The 17817-nt window shown below is 48.1% G+C and overlaps 1 protein-coding gene across 2 annotated transcripts in view; it reads right to left on the bottom strand.

Moving 5' to 3' along the window:
- Positions 1-17817, bottom strand: part of RNF115 (ring finger protein 115) — a 64497-nt gene that overhangs the window by 22145 nt on the left and 24535 nt on the right. For both annotated transcript variants that reach the window (XM_075908383.1, XM_075908382.1), the window contains one exon: positions 1760-1971. In XM_075908383.1, coding sequence (XP_075764498.1) covers positions 1760-1971 — 212 coding nt within the window. The remainder of the gene's footprint in view (positions 1-1759; positions 1972-17817) is intronic.

The following is a 17817-nucleotide window of genomic DNA, read 5'->3' as shown; positions in this document are numbered from 1 at the left end:
TTGCCCCAAAGTGTATACAAAGGGAGCCATGTGGGGTGTCACATGAAAGCTTCTGTTCTACTGATTCTGTATATGCTATTCATGTAATTGTAGAATATCTGTATGTGGAGTTATAAACGTGTACTTTGTAGTGATGCTGGAAAATTCTCTGTCTGTGGCTGAGCATGGGGCAAGGAATGCTCAGCCAATGGCTATGCTAATTAGAGATCTATTGTCCCTGGAGCCTTGCTAAGTGCCAGAGACACACCTGAAGGAATGTCTGGATATCTGCAAGCCAGCCAGAATAATGGTTGCTGACTTGGGACACAAGGATAGGTCAATGGACCATGTGACCTGCAGTAACTTGCTCTGGCCAGGAAGATGCCAGGAGAGGGATATAAGCGCCATGTGGTACCCTCCATCTTGCCTTCAGTTTTGCTCCTGATTCCAGATGAAACCTTGCAGGGAACAACGAGCCGGAAAGAACTGTGGACCCATCCTGACATAGGATGTAGACCAGAGACTTTTAAGATAGCAATTTAAACACATCCCTGCTAAGAGCCTGCATCGAGAACTGGGTGATTCGATGCATGTAATGTATTCTCCTTTAACAATCTTACTCTCATGCTTTTCTTTCTTTTAGTAATAAACCTTTAGATGTTGGGTTCTAAAGGACTGGCTCAGTGTGGTCTTGTGGGTAAGATCCACAGTGTAAACTGATGGGGACCTGTGGCTGGTTTCTTGGGACTGGAAGAACCCGTTGGGGGTAGGTGAGATCGGGTTCTATAACCCCTCACCTGTGTGTTAGGCCTGGGGCTGGTTGGGGCACAGGAAGAGCTGGGGTGTTCGAGGGGTTTTGCTCGTGAGGCTTCTGGCTGGCCAGACTGGCAGCTGAAGTGCTCTGCGCGACTGGTTTGTGGCCTAGTTGGGAAGGTCTCCAGTCTGGGGCTGTAAGGAGCTCTGAATCTGAGCAATTCGCCCTGAGCGGACGACTTCAGCCATACCCAGACCCGGCCCAGTCTGTCACAACCTCCCTTCCTCAGCACCCCATGGCCTGCCCCCCAACACCCCAGGGCAGCACCTTCTCCTTAGCATCCAGCCGCCAGCTCCCCTCCCACTGGGGCAGCACCTTCCCCTTAGCCCCCCGCCAATCGCCCCCCTCGGGGCAGCACCTTCCCCTTAGCCCCCCGCCAATCCCCCCCTTGGGGCAGCACCTTCCCCTTAGCCCCCTGCCAATCGCCCCCCTCGGGGCAGCACCTTCCCCTTAGCCCCCCGCCAATCCCCCCCTCGGAGCAGCACCTTCTCCTTAGCACCAGGCACAAGGCAGCATCTTAACCATTCCTGCCTTGAGGTGTGCGGCAGGCTTGGGCAGGGAGAGCAGACTCAGATGGAAGCAAGCCCCGGGATCCCCCACTGATGAACGGGGTGCCAATCTGGGACTTGGTCTACGGGAGCGCTCTGGCCCAACACTGCTGCCCTCCTGCAAACCCAAGGACCCGGCCTGTGCCCGAGGCATTCAGAACGAAGGAGGCCAATTCCGCGATCTAATGGGGGGGGCATGCTCCCATGCAGGGGGCTGGAGTCACGACTTGTATTTGTTCTTGGTCTCACGCGGATGGCTCTCCTGGGGCATCACAGAGACGGTGGCCCCAACCCGGTCTCCAAACAGGCCAGTCCGCCTCAGAGGGAAGGGGGCTCAGGCTGCGGAGGGGTAGAAAGCTCTGGAAAGCGGGAAGACTGAAGCAAGCTGCCATAAGGACCCTGAAACCTCACCACTTACCCTTCAATAGCCGGAGACCTATCCGGGCGGGAGCTGCCCCGGGATCTGTACCTCCTTGTCATGGGCAGCCGCGGGGGCCTGCTCGGTCCCCAGAGATCCGCATGCGCTTGATGGCCCCTTTCATTGTCTCTGCTGTCTTGCTCCAGCGAGCTGCTGCTCAGAAACGGTCTGAACTCTGGGAATAACATCGTGTGGTCCAAGTGGTCCCAAAACTGTGAAGCCAAGCACACAGATACGCACGCAGAGGCTGTTAGGGCAGGCAAGGGAGACCCTGCTTTAAACACAATCCTAGATGGACAGGATGGCTCGAGGGATCAGTGGCAGACACGGGACCTCTCTCCTCCTGATCCCTGGGTTGACAGCGAGCAAAAGCTGTTCTCGCTGGGTGGCGGCTCACCCTTAGCAGCCTTGTTACACCCTGCCCTGTGCGGAGGGATGTAACAAGTAGGAAGGTAAGGGTCCAACTCCTAGGGTGACAAACACCCAGCTATACACCTCTACTCTTTAGCCAAGCCTGACCAGGCTACAGAAAAGGCCCTGGTCAGGAGGGAGGCTGAAGAGAGCAACGCAAGACACCAGCATCACGGTTTCTCTTCTAGGGTTACACAGAGGACTACAATCTCCAAGGCTGGGAAATCTGGACTCTCCCCCATGTGATGCATTTTAAGATTATTTCTATACCAAAAGGGGAGGCTGTTCCAATGAAGGCAGGGGAAATATCAGATGCTCATGAATGCAGGGCTAAAATGCAGAGGAGCTGTAGTTTAAAACCCTGCAGTTTTATAAAGGCCCTTTAAAAATGAACATATAGCAGAGACAAGTGCTAGAGCAACTGCCCTGGAGACTGAAGGTCTCTAGTTATTCCCAGAGACGGTACAGCACAGGGACACGGCTCCCTTCCCCACTGGCCGGGGTAAGAGCATTCCCGGCCGGGCGGCAAACACGGAGCCAGCTGTGATTGGTGGAAGGCGTGGAAGTATTTATCTTTCCATCCTCACGGCGCCGAGAGCCGCCGTACAAAATCATCTGCTAGGCGCTGTATGGACGCACCCTAAGAGCCATGTGTTGTAAGTGCTTCGGGGCAATTCTGTGATGTGAATTGTCCAGGGATGTGAATTGTCCACAATCACACAGCAGCTCTGCTGAGTCCCAATCCAATGCCCTACCCACTAGGCAATGCTGCCAAGCTGGTAAGTAATCAGGGACTCACTACACAGAAGGTACCGACCAGCACAGGGCACCAGAAGCCACTGCTACCCCGCAGGCGATAGTCTGTATGTCAGCAGTCTGAAAAAAAACATGGGGACAAAGGAAGAGACTCCAGCTACACAGGCCACAGATTACCTCTGGCCTTCCTGTCTTAGCAGCCATTGCTACAGAAAAACCCTCAAGGAACCGTGAAATAGGGGCAGCGGGGTTAGGCCGGGCCTGGGGAACTGGGGCAGGAGGCGGCAGCAGGGCTGTGGTCACTACAAAATTGCGCGTGGAAGAGCCGCTTTCCAGAAAAACTTTTTAAAAGGTCAAGAAGAGCAGCATGTGGGGGGAGGAAGCAAAGTCATCCTGAGGAAAGCAAGTTAGCAAATTCAGATGGTTTGCCAGCCATCTTCTGGGAGCCATAGCAACTGGCTTAATTTAGCCCAAGCTAATCAGGTGCATCACCCCCACCTAGACTAATCTGTTGACTCTTTCCTGACAGTTTCACACACAGCGATGAAAGCAGAATACATGTTTGTTTTAGCAAGTCAAACAGTAGCCCTCATATTTGTAGATCTTACAGGGCTGGGCTAGCAGGCATCAATGTGGCCTAGTGTTAGGCTGGGACTCTACAGACAGGGGTTCTGACCGTGGCTCTGCTACTGGCTTGGTGCATGATCTTGGTCAAGTCACTTTTAAAAAAAAATCTCTCCATGCCTCAGTTTCCCCATCTGTTCATACTTCCTCTGTATTGCTTTAAAAGCTATAGAAGAAGTGAGGGGAACAGGTAATAATACCGATGCAGCTGGCAAAAGGGGGAGGAGAAGAAAGGGGCAGCAAAGATAAATGGAGGAGAAAGGCTGGGGAGAAACCTTTCAAATCGGTTGTCGGGTGGTGGTGGGTGCACATAGGAAGATAACACCATGCCAGGGGAGTCACATGCTCAGCCAGCTTCAGATGGACGCTTGGCCCACAAAACAGCGAACGAACTCAACCGCCTTGGAGGGACTCACACAGAGATGGCTGCTCACATGTTCTTCCCAACCAGCTGACCCAGATCCAGGGAGAAAGCAGCTGTTCTTTTACCTTCCTGACCTTGCAGCAGAACATTTTATTAGCTGTTCTGCTAATGGCAGAGGAGAGCTGCGACGTGGCTGCTCCCTTCACTGTGCGAAGGCTTACTGATGGAGGGCACCAACGAAAGCATTGTGTGTTAACACCGTTGGGGAAAAAAGGTCTCGTTTGACAAGGACATGGATGAGTTTTCTAGCGGGGAGAGCAGAGGACCAAGAGCTAAGCCTCCATGGCATCCTCCGATCAGTGTGTCATGTTGGGAAAGCCACCTTGTCTTCCCCGGACCTCTATTCTTCCACCTATAAAATGGGGAGTATGCCTACCCTCGCAGAGGGCTAGGAGAATCAGCATGCGGCTAATTAGATTCAGATCAGAAATCCTCCGACGACAGAAAACAGAAGAGCACATTTTGTTCTTAGCTGGCACAATGACACCACCACGGTCTTAGTAACAGAAAGCTGCCGTGATGATCACAGCCAGGAAGCCAGTCAGACAACGGGATGTATTTTGTAGGACCCACCAACATGCCAGAGTAAAGGAATCGGGCAGGGGAGGGCAGCTGCCAGGGGGAAGACATTGGCTCCTGGGAGAAAGCGGAGGCAGGGGGCACTACGCAGGCCTTGCTGGGGACCCCAAGCCAGAAGGCTGAAGGCAAGGGGAGCCGCAGAGGGAGGTGCCTGTGGGCTCTACACCAGAGCCAAGGACGAGAGGGCTGAAAGCAAGAGGAGCAAGACAGGGGCTTACTTGCTGACCTGGGAAGGGAGAGGGGACTGGGGCGGTGAGGGATGCTCCTAACAGAGAGGCTGGGGGAGTCCCTGCTGAGTAAAGCTGGGCTGTACCCCAATAGAATGGGCAGGCCCCAGTACAGGAAAAGAAAAGGACAGAAAAGGAGGCTGGCTGATAGAAGCTGCTGAGGTGCAGTGAGAACAAAGACTATATGCAGTGGGGTGACGTGGGCTGTAGTTTTGGGGCGTTTATAGACTTTTTGCACAAGCATTTTGTAACAACTACCACCCCTCCTGGGGGCCAGTGTAAGCCACAGGCTCAAGTGTAGTCCTTGGAGTTACCCAAGAGGGAAACTGAGGCAAGGGGCCAGTAGCAAGGGTGCTCAGAGGCCACCAGAGGGTGCCTAGGAGGGGGTCACTCCTTTGTACCGCCGCCAATACGTGCTCCATTCGTCCACATACCTGCTGCTTTTGCTGCTGAAATCCACCTGTTCCTTTACTAAACTGAACAGCTGTCAGCTCGGTGACAATCCACTCAGGTAAGCCGAGATGCTCAGCTCAGGTGTAACATTTGCATAGGGCATGAGCTTTCGGGGTAGCCGATGAAATTATGCAAAGCTTCGGACTAGATTTCCTTGCCACAAGCTTGCAGGAAAGAAGCAGGGTGCAGAGCAGGGCTACTCAACACACGGCCCATGGGCTGCATGCAGTGCGTTTGTTTTCAGCCCACAGTGCAGTTTGGATTTACGCGGGGCTCAACACATGGACCGCGTAGGAGCCAACACGAAGAAGTACTCAATATAATGATCTTCGGTTGATATGCGTTTTAGTAGTTAAATTCCTGGATTATCATTGCTCATTAAAATTGCGGTCATATGGGTGGAAATCGGGTAAATACTGTGTGTTGTGTAGTCTTGCCTTAATCTTTGTCTTCATGCCCATTAGTGTGAAAGAAGCTATTTGCACATATTTGCATGTCTATGCAACCACACTTAAGTTGAGGGCTCCGCATGTGCTGAGAGTATCATTGTGGCCCCCGGGGCTTCCAAGGTTGAGTAGTCCTGGTGTAGAGATACATTTACGAAGCAAGGGAATCTCCCCATTTTCCTCACCTGGACCGCTGAAGGCATCATTCAACGCTCAAAGGGCTATTGTGCAATCTTAGGCTGCAAAACCAGTTTTGTTGAATCATGAAGAGGTTTCTCGAAAAGCAACACAACAAGCCTGTGGTTCGAAACAGCTCAGGCAGTAGCCAAGGATGCTGTGTTACAGAAGCACGGAAGGTTTTAGAAAGAAGATTTTTATGAAAGATTTCAGAACGTGTAACCAGGCAGATAGCTCTGTTTGTCCAACACTATCTGTGTGAAACAGGAGCAGGTGGCATTTACACTGGATGCATCATTGACGTTCCAGACGCATCACTAGATAATTACATTAGAAATAGCTGCAGTTTGAGATGTATCACAAGAATCAGATCCTACAGAATACACTGTAAGGAGGAAAAAGAGCGATCTCCACATATGTACTAGCCATGTTTTACTGACACCTTTGTCAGCATGGGGTATGCCCCAGCATCAGAACTGAGTTGCAACTTTGGCTGATCAGAATGCAGCTACCCTATGCTTGCCTGCAACCCCGCCAAGAGCAAACGCTCATTATTAATGCTAATCTTAATATGGACCTAGTGCCTTGCATCCACCACATCCCAAAGCTCGTTGTGAGCAGTCACACAAAGTACAAGCAAAAATCACTTCACCCGCTGCTGAAACGAAGTCAATTCTGGGGGCGAGCCCGGCAGTTTAATTTAGAAGAATGTTATAGCCAGCTGAAATCACAGAGGGGAATTAAGGCCAAATCTATACCAGGGAGTTTATAGCAGCACAGCTTTACTGATACTTCTCTAACTTCTCTCGTGTAGCCGTTCTCTACCGGCAGGAGAAAGGCCTACCATCGACATAATTAAGCCACTTTCAACGAGTAGCGGTTGCGGTGTCGGCAGGAGTGCATCTCCTGTCAACACAGCAATGTCCACACCAGCACATCTGTCAGCATAACTTATTTTGCTCAGAGGGGTGTTTTCTCACACAAGAGTGACATCAAGTAGGGGCTTACCAAATTCATGGTCCACTTTGGTCAATTTCACCATTATAGGAGGTTCTGACCCACAAAGAAGCTGTGTGGGGGGGGAGGAGGGGAAGAGGTTGTGTGGGGGGGAGGAGGGGTGTGGTATTGCTACCCTTACTTCTGTGTACTACTGGCAGCAGCACTGCCTTCCAAGCTGGGCAGCTGGAGAGCGGTGGCTGCTGGCTGGGAGCCCAGCTCTGAAGTCAGAGCTACTGCCAGCAGCAGCAAGGGCGACATGGACATGGTATTGCCACCCTTACTTCTGCACTGCTGCTGGCAGGGTGCTGCCCTCATAGTTGGGCACCCAGTGAATATTACAACCACTGCTCTCTAGCTGCCCAGCTCTGAAGGCAGAGCAGAAGTACGGGTGGCAATACCGTGACTAGGGATGTTAAATACCAGTTAATTGAACAGAGGATTAACCTCATCAATTATCATCAGTTACTCAACTATTCTATAGTGTCCGGGGGCGGGGCCAGCAGTCAGTGCAATCTGGCCCCGCTCCCAAAGAGCCCTCTGCCACTCCACGCTGCTGCCTCTGCATCAGAGGCAGCAGCACAGGGTGCCAGGTGGGAGCTGGATCACGAGGGGAGCCAGTTTAAAAACTAGCTCCCTCCTCATGGATTTGCAGCCTGTCGCCCTATGCTACTGACTGATACAGAGGCGGCAGCACAGTGTGGCAGCAGGCTCCTGCCCACGGGAGGGAGTGGTCTGAGCTCTCGGACACAGCGCAAGCCGGAACTGAGCCAGGCCTGCCCGCCTGGTTCCTATTGAAATGCAGAGCCACAGCAGGGGTAGGTCCTGAACCCAGCGCAAGCCAGGACTGAGCCAGGCTGCAGGCCAGCCTGCTAAAAAAAAATGTACTGGCAAGGAGGGTGGGGCAAAAATCATAGAATTGTAGAATCCTAGAATTGGAAGAGGCCTCAAGAGGTCATCAAGTCTAGTCCCCTGCCCTCATGGCAGGACCAGGCACTGTGTAGATTATCCCTGATAGATGTCTATCCAACCTGCTCTTAAATATTTCCAAAGATAGAGATTCCACAACCTCCCTAGGCAATTTATTCCAGCATTTAACCACTCTGACAGGAAGTTTTTCCTAATGTTCAACCTAAACCTCCCTTGCTGCAATTTAATCCCATTGCTTCTTGTCCTATCCTCAGAGGCCAAGGAGAACAATTTTTCTCCCTCCTTCCTGTGATACTTGAAAACCGCTATCATGTCCCCTCTCAGTCTTCTCCTTCCCAAACTAAACAAGCCCAATTCTTTCAGTCTTCCTTCATAGCTCATGCTCTCTAGACCTTTAACCATTCTTGTTGCTCTTCTCTGAACCTTTTCCAGTTACTCCACATCTTTCTTGAAATGTGGTGCCCAGAACTGGACACAATACTCCAATTGAGGCCTAATCAGTGCAAGGTAGAGCGGAAGAATGACTTCTCGTGTCTTGCTCACAACACTCCTATTAATGCCTCCCAGAATCATGTTTGCTCTTTATGCAACAGTATCACACTGTTGTCTCATGTTTAACTTGTGGTCCACTATGACCCCTAGATACCTTTCTGCAGTGCTCCTTCCTAGACAGTGGCTTCCCATTCTGTATGTGTGAAATGGATTGTTCCTTCCAAGGTGGAGTATTTTGCATTTGTCCTTATTAAACTTCATCCTGTTTACCTCAGGCCATTTCTCCAGTTGTCCAGATCATTTTGAATTTTGACCCTATCCTCCAAAGCACTTGCAATCCCTGCCAGTTTGGTATCATCTGCAAACTTAAGAATTGTAGTCTCTGTGTCATCATCTAAATTACTGATGAAGATATTGAACAGAACCAGTAACAGAAGAGACCCCTGCGGAACCTCACTTGTTATACCCTTCCAGCATGATTGTGAACCGATAATAACTACTCTCTGAGAGTGGTTATCCAGCCAGTTATGCACCCACCTTATAGTAGCCCCATATAGGTTGTATTTTCCTAGTTTATTGATAGGAAGGTCATGCGAGATCATGTCAAATGCCTTACTTAGACTTCAGTATACCATGTCCACTGCTTCACCCTTATCCACAAGGCTTGATATCCTATCAAAGAAAGCTATCAGATTGGTTTGACATCATTTGTTCTTTACAAATCCATGCTGGCTGTAACCTAGCACCTCATCATTTTCCAGATGTTTGTAGATGGATTCCTTAATTACTTGCTCCATTATCTTCCCTGGCACAGAAGTTAAACTGACTGGTCTGCAGTTTCCTGGGCTGTTCATATTTCTTTTTTTTACAGATGGGCACTAGATTTGCCCTTTTCCAGTCTTTGGGAACCTCACCCAACTTCCATGATTTTTCAAAGATGATAGCTTGACAAAAACTGAAACAAAGAAGTCGTTAAGCACCTTTGCCTCTTCCTAGTTTCCTGACATTGTTTCTCCCTCTTCTTTGAGTAATGGGCCTACCCTGTCCTTGAACTTCCTCTTTCTCCTAATATGCTTATAGAACATCTTCTTGTTACCCTTTATGCCTCTAGGTAGATTTAGCTCTTTTTGTGCCTTTGCCTTTCTAATCTTGCCCCTGCATTCATCCTTTGTAATCTGACTTAGTTTCCACTTTTTAATACAACTACGTCTTGATTTTTAGATCATGTAAAATCTCATTGTTGATCAAGGTGGTCTCTTGCCATACTTTCTATCTTTCCTACACAGGAAATAATGTCCTTTAAAAAACTGCCAACTCTCTTCAGTTGTTTCTCCTCCTTGTCTTGCTTCCCATGGGACCTTACCTACCAGCTCTCTGAGTTTACTAAAATCTGCTTCCTTGAAATCCATTGTCTCTATTTTGCTGTTCTCCCTGCTACCATTCCTTAGAATCATGAACTCTGATTTCATGATCACTTCCACCCAAGCAGCCTTCCACTTTCAAATGTTCAACCAGTTCCTATTTGTTAAAATCAAATCTAGAACAGCTTCCCCCCAGTAGCTTTCTCAACTTCCTGAAATAAATTGTCTCCAACGCAGTCCAAGAAGTTATTGGATAATCTGTGCCCTGCTGTGTTAGTTTCCCAACAGATGTCTGGATAGCTGAAGTCCCCCATCATCACCAAATCCTGCGCTTTCAAGGATTTTGTTAGTTGTTTAAAAAAAGCCTCATCCACCTCTTCTGCCTGAGTAGGTGGTCTGCAGTAGACCCCTAGCATGACATCGCCCTTGTGTTTTACCCCTTTTAACCTAACCCAGAGTCTCTCAACAAATCTATATCCATCTCAACCTCAGTCCAAATATGTACATTTTTAATACATAAGGCAACACCGCCTCCCTTTTTTTCCTGCCTATCCTTCCTGAGCAAGCTGTACCCTTGCTACACCAATATTCCAGTTGTGTGTATTATCCCACTAAGTCTCTGTGATACCAACTGTGTCATAGTTGTGTTTATTAGCACTTCAAGTTCTTCCTGCTTATTCCCCATACTTCTTGCATTTGTATATAGGCATGTAAAATAAATGCATGTAATGTATAGCATTGATTGATAAGCTTTTGCTTATCACTTAATCAACTACACTATTACATCCCTAACTGTGACCCTCCTAAAATAACCTTGTGATCCCCCAGCAACTCTCTTTGGGGTCAGAATCCCCAACCTGAGAAACACTGATCTCTCTGCATAGTATAGGGTCAAAGCACACAAGGCCAGATCTCACATTTTCCCTGGCTTTGAATCTGGTAGGGCCCTGGACATAAGCTATACCAACAAAAGTGCTAGTACAGACATAGTTTTAGATATGCCCGCTATAATTGAAGAAGCTGGAATTTAGCAAGAAGGACTCTGAAGTTAACTCATAAGGCTTTTAAAAGTACATGGTACCATCAATGTTCATGCTTCTGGTTTTCAGTCAGTATGCTAAAGGAAAAGCGCTATGAAAACAGACGAAAACAGATCTATAAAATAGTAACTGAGCATCTTTTTAACTAGCCCCTTTTCATCCACACTTTCACATGGCTGATGCAGTATGTCTCCCCAAGTATCCAAAACATCATCACAAGAAACTTTTCAAGTCTAGGACCTTCTCCCCTTCTTCTATCCCCCCCCATCCAAACCACTGTTTTATGTAACATCACAGGGATAAACTGATGACTCTCAGGGAGACAGTACGCACTGGTCACAGGGAGCGTCCATAATATTTAATTCCCTGTAGTTTAAAATGCAGCAAGAAAAAAAAAGAAATGGAAGGAATTTAAACAGCACTCAGCCAAAACACGAAAGCCCACTCAGAGACAGGCAAGAATCCAGAATGCAGGCAAGCACAAGTCAACCAACACGGCAAGAGATGCACCCTGCCTCTCACTGTTCCTTGCCACCCAAGTCTCCTTGAAGATTTTGCCACAAACAAGATCACACTCCTGCCACCACATTCCAGCCACCAGAGTTTTGGCAGGAGGAGCTGTGATTCACTGTGCCTCATGCAGAAATGTTGCCCTACAGGTTTGGCTGCAGAACCTCGCTTATTCAGGATGATGTTGGAGGCAGGAAGAACCCAGCTGGGTTGGGGAGTCCGAGAGGTGGCTGCTTAGAAAATTCATCTTTTGATGAACAAGCTTATAGCATCTACAATTGGAGGGAAAACACACAGTGCCGGGTGAGGTGGGGGGGGTTGGTAATCAAATCCCACTTCTGACTGCAACAGTACTTTAAAACAAGGGAGTTCAAAGCTCACACCAGCCTTAACGTAACCTGCCATTGCTGGGGTCGGCTACGTGTGACTTTATATGTCTCTTCTGAGGGGAACGGAGGCACCCATCTGTCGCCCTGACAGCTCATCTCGAGAGGTATGCTGTCTGCCAGGGGCCCGTATCCGAGATGTTACGGAGGCATTGTCGAGGATTATCCGGCCCTCTGACTACTACCCCATGCTACTCATCCACGTGGGCACAAATGATACTGCCAGGTGTGACACTGAGCGGATCAAGTGTGACTACAGGGCTTTGGGAGTACTGGTGAAGGAGTTTGGAGCGCAGGTGGTATTCTCTTCTATCCTTCCTGTCAAAGGTAGGGGCCTGGGCAGAGAGAGGTGCATTCTGGAGGTGAATGCCTGGCTGCGACGATGGTGTCACCAGGAGGGATTCGGCTTCCTTGATCACGGGGTGCTCTTCCAGGAAGGACTGCTTGGCGGAGATGGAGTTCACCTTTCCAGGAGCGGGAAGGCCTTGTTTGGACACAGACTGGCTAACCTTGTGAGGAGGGCTTTAAACTAGGTTTGTCGGGGGCAGGTGAGCAAAGCCCACAGGTAAGTGCTGAATGTGCGGTACTGGGAGATGGGTTGGAAATGGGGGGGACTACGGCCTATAATGGCAAGGAGAAAGGAGGGTCAGGGCACAACAGGGAGGCAAGATCAAATCAGTATCTTAGATGCCTATATACAAATGCGAGAAGTATGGGTAATAAGCAGGAAGAACTGGAATTGCTAACCAATAAATACAACTATGATATCATTGGTATTACAGAAACCTGGTGGGATGGGACGCATGATTGGAATGTTGGTATGGAAGGGTATGGCTTGCTCAGGAAGGACAGACAGGGAAAAAAGGGAGGAGGGGTTGCCTTGTATATTAAAAATGTACACACTTGGACTGAAGTGGAGATGAATGTAGGAGATAGCTGTGTAGAGAGTCTCTGGGTTAAGCTAAAAGGGGTAAAAAACGAGGGTGATATCATGCTAGGAGTCTACTACAGGCCACCTAGCCAGGTGGAAGAGGTGGATGAGGCCTTTTTTAAACAATTAACAAAACTATCCAAAGCCCAAGATTTGGTGGTGATGGGGGACTTCAACTATCCAGACATATGTTGGGAAACTAACACAGCGAGGCACAGGCTATCCAATAAGTTTCTGGACTGCATTGGAGACAACTTTCTGTTTCAGAAGGTTGAAAAAGCTACCAGAGGAGAAGCTGTTCTGGATTTGGTTTTAACAAATAGGGAGGAACTAGTTGAGAACTTGAAAGTGGAAGACAGTATAGGGGACAGTGATCACGAAATAATAGAGTTCATGATCTTAAGGAAAGGTAGAAGGGAGACCAGCACAATTGAGGTAATGGATTTCAGGAAGGCAGATTTTGATAAGCTCAGAGAACTTGTAGGTAAGGTCCCATGGGAAGCAAGACTGAAGGGAAAAACAACTGAGGAGAGTTGGAAGTATTTCAAAGGGACGTTGTTAAGGGCCCAAAAGCAAACAATTCCGCTGTGTAGGAAAGATAGAAAATATGGCAAAAGACCAGCTTGGCTTGGCTTAAGGAGATCTTGCACAATCTCAAAATAAAAAAGGAGTCTCATAAAAAATGGAAACTAGGACAAATAACAAAGGATGAATATAGGCAAGCAACACGGGAATGCAGGGGCAAGATTAGAAAGGCAAAGGCACAAAATGAGATCAAATTAGCTACAGGCATAAAGGGAAACAAGAAGACCTTTTATAAATACATTAAAAGCAAGAGGAAGACCAAGGACAGGGTAGGCCCACTGCTTAGTGAGGAGGGAGAAGCAGTAACAGGAAACTTGGAAATGGCGGAGATGCTCAATGACTTCTTTGTTTCGGTCTTCACCGAGAAGTCTGGAGATGTGCCTAACGTAGTGAATACAAGCAGAGAGAGGGTAAGTTTAGAAGATAGGATACACAAAGAACAAGTTAAAAATCACTTAGGAAAGTTAGATGTCAGCAAGTCACCAGGTCCTGATGAAATGCATCCCAGGATACTCAAGGAGCTGATAGAGGAGGTATCTGAGCCTTTAGCTATGATCTTTGAAAAATCATGGCAGACAGGGGAGATTCCAGAAGACTGGAAAAGGGCAAATATTGTGCCCATCTATAAAAAGGGGAATAAGAACAACCCAGGAAACTATAGACCGGTCAGTTTAACGTCTTTCCCAGGGAAGATAATGGAGCAGGTAATTAAGGAAATCATATGCAAACACTTGGAAGGTAATAAAGTGATAGGGAATAGCCAGCATGGGTTTGTGAAGAACAAGTCATGCCAAACTAATCTGATAGCTTTCTTTGATAAGATAACGAGCCTTGTGGATAAGGGAGAAGCGGTGGATGTCATATACCTAGACTTTAGTAAGGCATTTGATACGGTCTCGCATGATATTCTTATTGATAAACTAGGCAAATATAACTTAGATAGGGCCACGATAAGGTGGGTGCATAATTGGCTGGATAACCGTAGTCAGAGAGTGGTTGTTAACGGTTCTAAATCCTGCTGGAAAGGGATAACAAGTGGAGTTCCTCAAGGGTCTGTTTTGGGACCCATACTGTTCAATATCTTCATCAATGATGTAGATATTGGGATAGACAGTACGCTTATTAAGTTTGCAGATGATACCAAACTGGGTGGGGTTGCGACTTCTTTGGAGGATAGGGACATAATTCAGAATGACCTTAGCAAGTTAGAGAAATGGTCGGAGGTAAACAGGATGAGGTTTAATAAAGAGAAATGCAAAGTGCTCCACTTAGGAAGGAACAATCAGTTCCATACATACAAGATGGGAAGCGACTGTCTAGGAAGGAGCATGGCGGAAAGGGATCTAGGGGTCATAGTGGACCACAAGTTGAATATGAGTCAACAGTGTGATGCTGTTGCAAAAAAAGCAAATATGATTCTAGGTTGTATCAACAGGTGTGTTGTAAGCAAAACTCGTGAAGTCATTCTGCCGCTCTACTCTGCACTAGTTAGGCCTCAGCTGGAGTACTGTGTCCAGTTCTGGGCGCCACATTTCAAGAAAGATGTGGAGAAATTGGAAAGGGTACAGAGAAGAGCGACAAGAATGATTAAAGGTCTAGAGAACATGACCTATGAAGCCAGGCTTCATGAACTGGGCTTGTTTAGTTTGGAAAAAAGAAGATTAAGGGGGGACATGATAGCGGCTTTCAAATATCTAAAAGGGTGTCACAAGGAGGAAGGAGAAAATTTGTTCCTCTTGGTTTCTGAGGACAGGACAAGGAGTAATGGGCTTAAAGTGCAGCAGGGGAGGTTTAGATTGGACATTAGGAAAAAATTCCTAACTGTCAGGGTGGTCAAATATTGGAATAAATTGCCAAGGGAGGTGGTGGAATCTCCCTCTCTGGAGATATTTAAGAACAGGTTAGATAGACATCTGACAGGGATGGTGTAGACGGAGCTTGATCCTGCCTTGAGGGCGGGGGGCTGGACTCGATGACCTCTCGAGGTCCCTTCCAGTCCTATGATTCTATGATATGTGCACAGTGGCGACTGAAGGACAGACTTTGGTAAGCTTCCATGTACTCGCAAGGCTTAAACCTGGCTCTCAGCTGCTAGCTCTTGTGGCTTTATTTATCAATGTGGCTACAAAGGACTCTTCTAAAGCGAATGCTCCATCGTTCGTTGTTTTGAGTGCCATCCAATGAATAAAGCGCTCTTTAAAAAATGCCGTCTGCTACAAGTTTGGATGATTACAGCCAGAGTTCACTGTGGTAACAAGCCCCTTGCGTTTAGGGTGTGTCTACACTGCAAAGAGAAATCCACAGCACCCAGAACCCGGATCAATGCTTTCAGGTGGTGGGGCTAAAAATAGCAGCGCAGACATTTGGGCTGAACCGCCAAATCAAAGCCCAAATATTTACACTGCCATGTCTCGCCCACCGCCTGAGTCAGCTGACCTGGGTTTTAAGACTCATAGATCTTTGATTCCCACATAGGTGAACCCTTATAAAGGCTATACCCTCCCTGGTTCGGCAATATCTGTGGTCCAGCACAAACCACGGATGTTCTTGGATCACAGAGCCCAGGGATCTCTGTCCGGGTTGCGCAGCTCTGACTGTGGCCCTCCAGCCCCGGCAGTAGCACAGCCGGAGGCATCTAGAGAGTGCCCCCCCAGGGGGGAGGGGGAAAGCACCTTGGGCAGAAGCGAGGGGAGGCTGGAGCTGTAACTTGGTGGCAGCATGGGCCATGAGGGGAAGGACCTTCCCTGATCTGGCAAATCCCCTCATTCAGGACCAGCCAGGTCTTGAGGGTGCAGGACCCATGAGGTCCAACCTGTAGTAATAACGATTATCAACAACTGGGCATGTTAAGTCATCCTCTAGTCAAGTGTTGTTGTTACCCCACTTCCCACGAGTCGGCCAACACTAACAGGTCAGTTTCTGACTAACACCGCTATACAATTCCATGGTTCCCACACCTTCAACGCTGCAGGCAGGTCTGGTTACTTCATTTCAAAAGAGACACATTACAAGTGGGAGAGATACACAGAGTGGCAACCAAAATGATTAATGACATGGGACAGTTTCCACATAAAGAAAAATAAAAAAGCCGGGGACCGCTCAGGTGGGAAGAGATGACCGGGGAGCAGGAAAGTTTATAAAATCATGAATGGAAGAGAAAATGAATAAGGAAGCGTTATTGACCCCTTCACGTAACATAAGACCTCCAGGTTACCAAGTAAACCAGGGGTGGCCAACCCATGGCTTGTGAGCTGCATGTGGCTCTTCCCCTCTTAAAGTGCGGCTTGCAAAGCTGCCCCTGTACCCCTAGAAACAGCCCTGACTCCCTGTGCTCACCAGGGTAGTGAAGCCATCCAGTGCGGCAATTCAAAATGGAGTCACCAAGACGTGGCCAAAAAGCCTTTTCTTTTAAAGAGGCAGCATCTTTTTTTTTCCCCTCAACAAACCTGGGGGGTTGGTGGGGAGTTCTTCCCTCCCCCCCCCTTTTTTTTGGCTCCACAAAAATTGCTGAAAAAAAAAATTATGTTGCGGCTCTTCACATTTTTTCCGCCACTGTTTCGTCTCTTCGTTTAACAGGTTGGCCACCCCTGAGGTAAACGTAGAGTCAGCAGGTTTAACACAAACCAAAGGAAGTACTCAACACAACACACAATCAACCTGGGGAACTCACTGCTGGGGATGTTTTGAAAGCTAAAACTATAACTGGGTTCAAAACAGAATTAGGTAAGTTGATGAAGGATAGCTCCATCAACTATTAGCCAAGATAGTGTTAGATGCCACCGCACGCTTTGGGTGTCCTTAAACCGCTCCTGTTCTTTCCCTCTGGGGCACCTGGCATTGGCCACTGTCAAAAGACAGGACCCTGAGCTAGATGGACCTTCGGTCAGACCCAATATGGATGTTCTATCATTTTAATCATCTTATGGGTCTCAACATTCCCTCCAGCAAGAGAAGACTGGACAAGCCACTTTGCATCAACTTTGTGCTTTGATATATGATGGGGGAAAGAAGGGAATTGATGTAGTGACTCCCTAGATCAGGGGTTCTCAGACTGGGGGTCAGAACCTCTCAGGAGGTTGCAAGGTTATTACTTGGGGGGATAAGGGAGTCATGAACAGTCAGCCTCCAACCCCAAATCTTGCTTCACTGCTGGCATTTATAATGGTGTTAAATATACGAAAAGGTGGTTTTAAGGTATAAGAAGAATGGGTGGCACTCAGACACTTGATATGTAAAAGGGGTCACCAGTACAAAAGTTTGAGAACCACTGCCCTAAATCATGCCTCCTTCACTCCCTCTGCTTCTGCTGCTCTCATCTCTTTGCATTATCATTTGCTTTGAGCCTTGGTCCGGCCAGGCTGTGTGCTTGGAACGGTTCTGCTTGCATGCGCTAAACCATTAACTTCAAAACTGTCCTCAGCGTGGTCATGAAGCAAAGCCTCCTGTACAGATCTCCTTAAAGATGGCAAAACTCCCATTGACTGTAATGGGACCAAGATATCCTTCAAGAGCGTGCTGTATCTTCAGGGACTCCATCTGTTCTGTAATTAACTGTACCTAAACCAAACCAATTACCAAAAGGGCAGCTCTCATCCAGCAAAGCTTAGAATAACACGTTAAGAACTTGATTTACTTTCCAGCAGATAGCAGTCTGAGTCAGTCACACATCAACTCCTTCTATCAGGGTGTTGCTAGCTAGGGTATGCTTTTGTGAGTGCAGCTCCTTGCAC

This window comes from Pelodiscus sinensis, chromosome 24 (assembly GCF_049634645.1).
Source record: "Pelodiscus sinensis isolate JC-2024 chromosome 24, ASM4963464v1, whole genome shotgun sequence".
NCBI classification, from domain to species: domain Eukaryota; kingdom Metazoa; phylum Chordata; order Testudines; family Trionychidae; genus Pelodiscus; species Pelodiscus sinensis.
The sequence above is the reverse complement of the archived record's forward strand: the minus strand, read 5'-3'. Positions and strand labels throughout refer to the sequence as shown.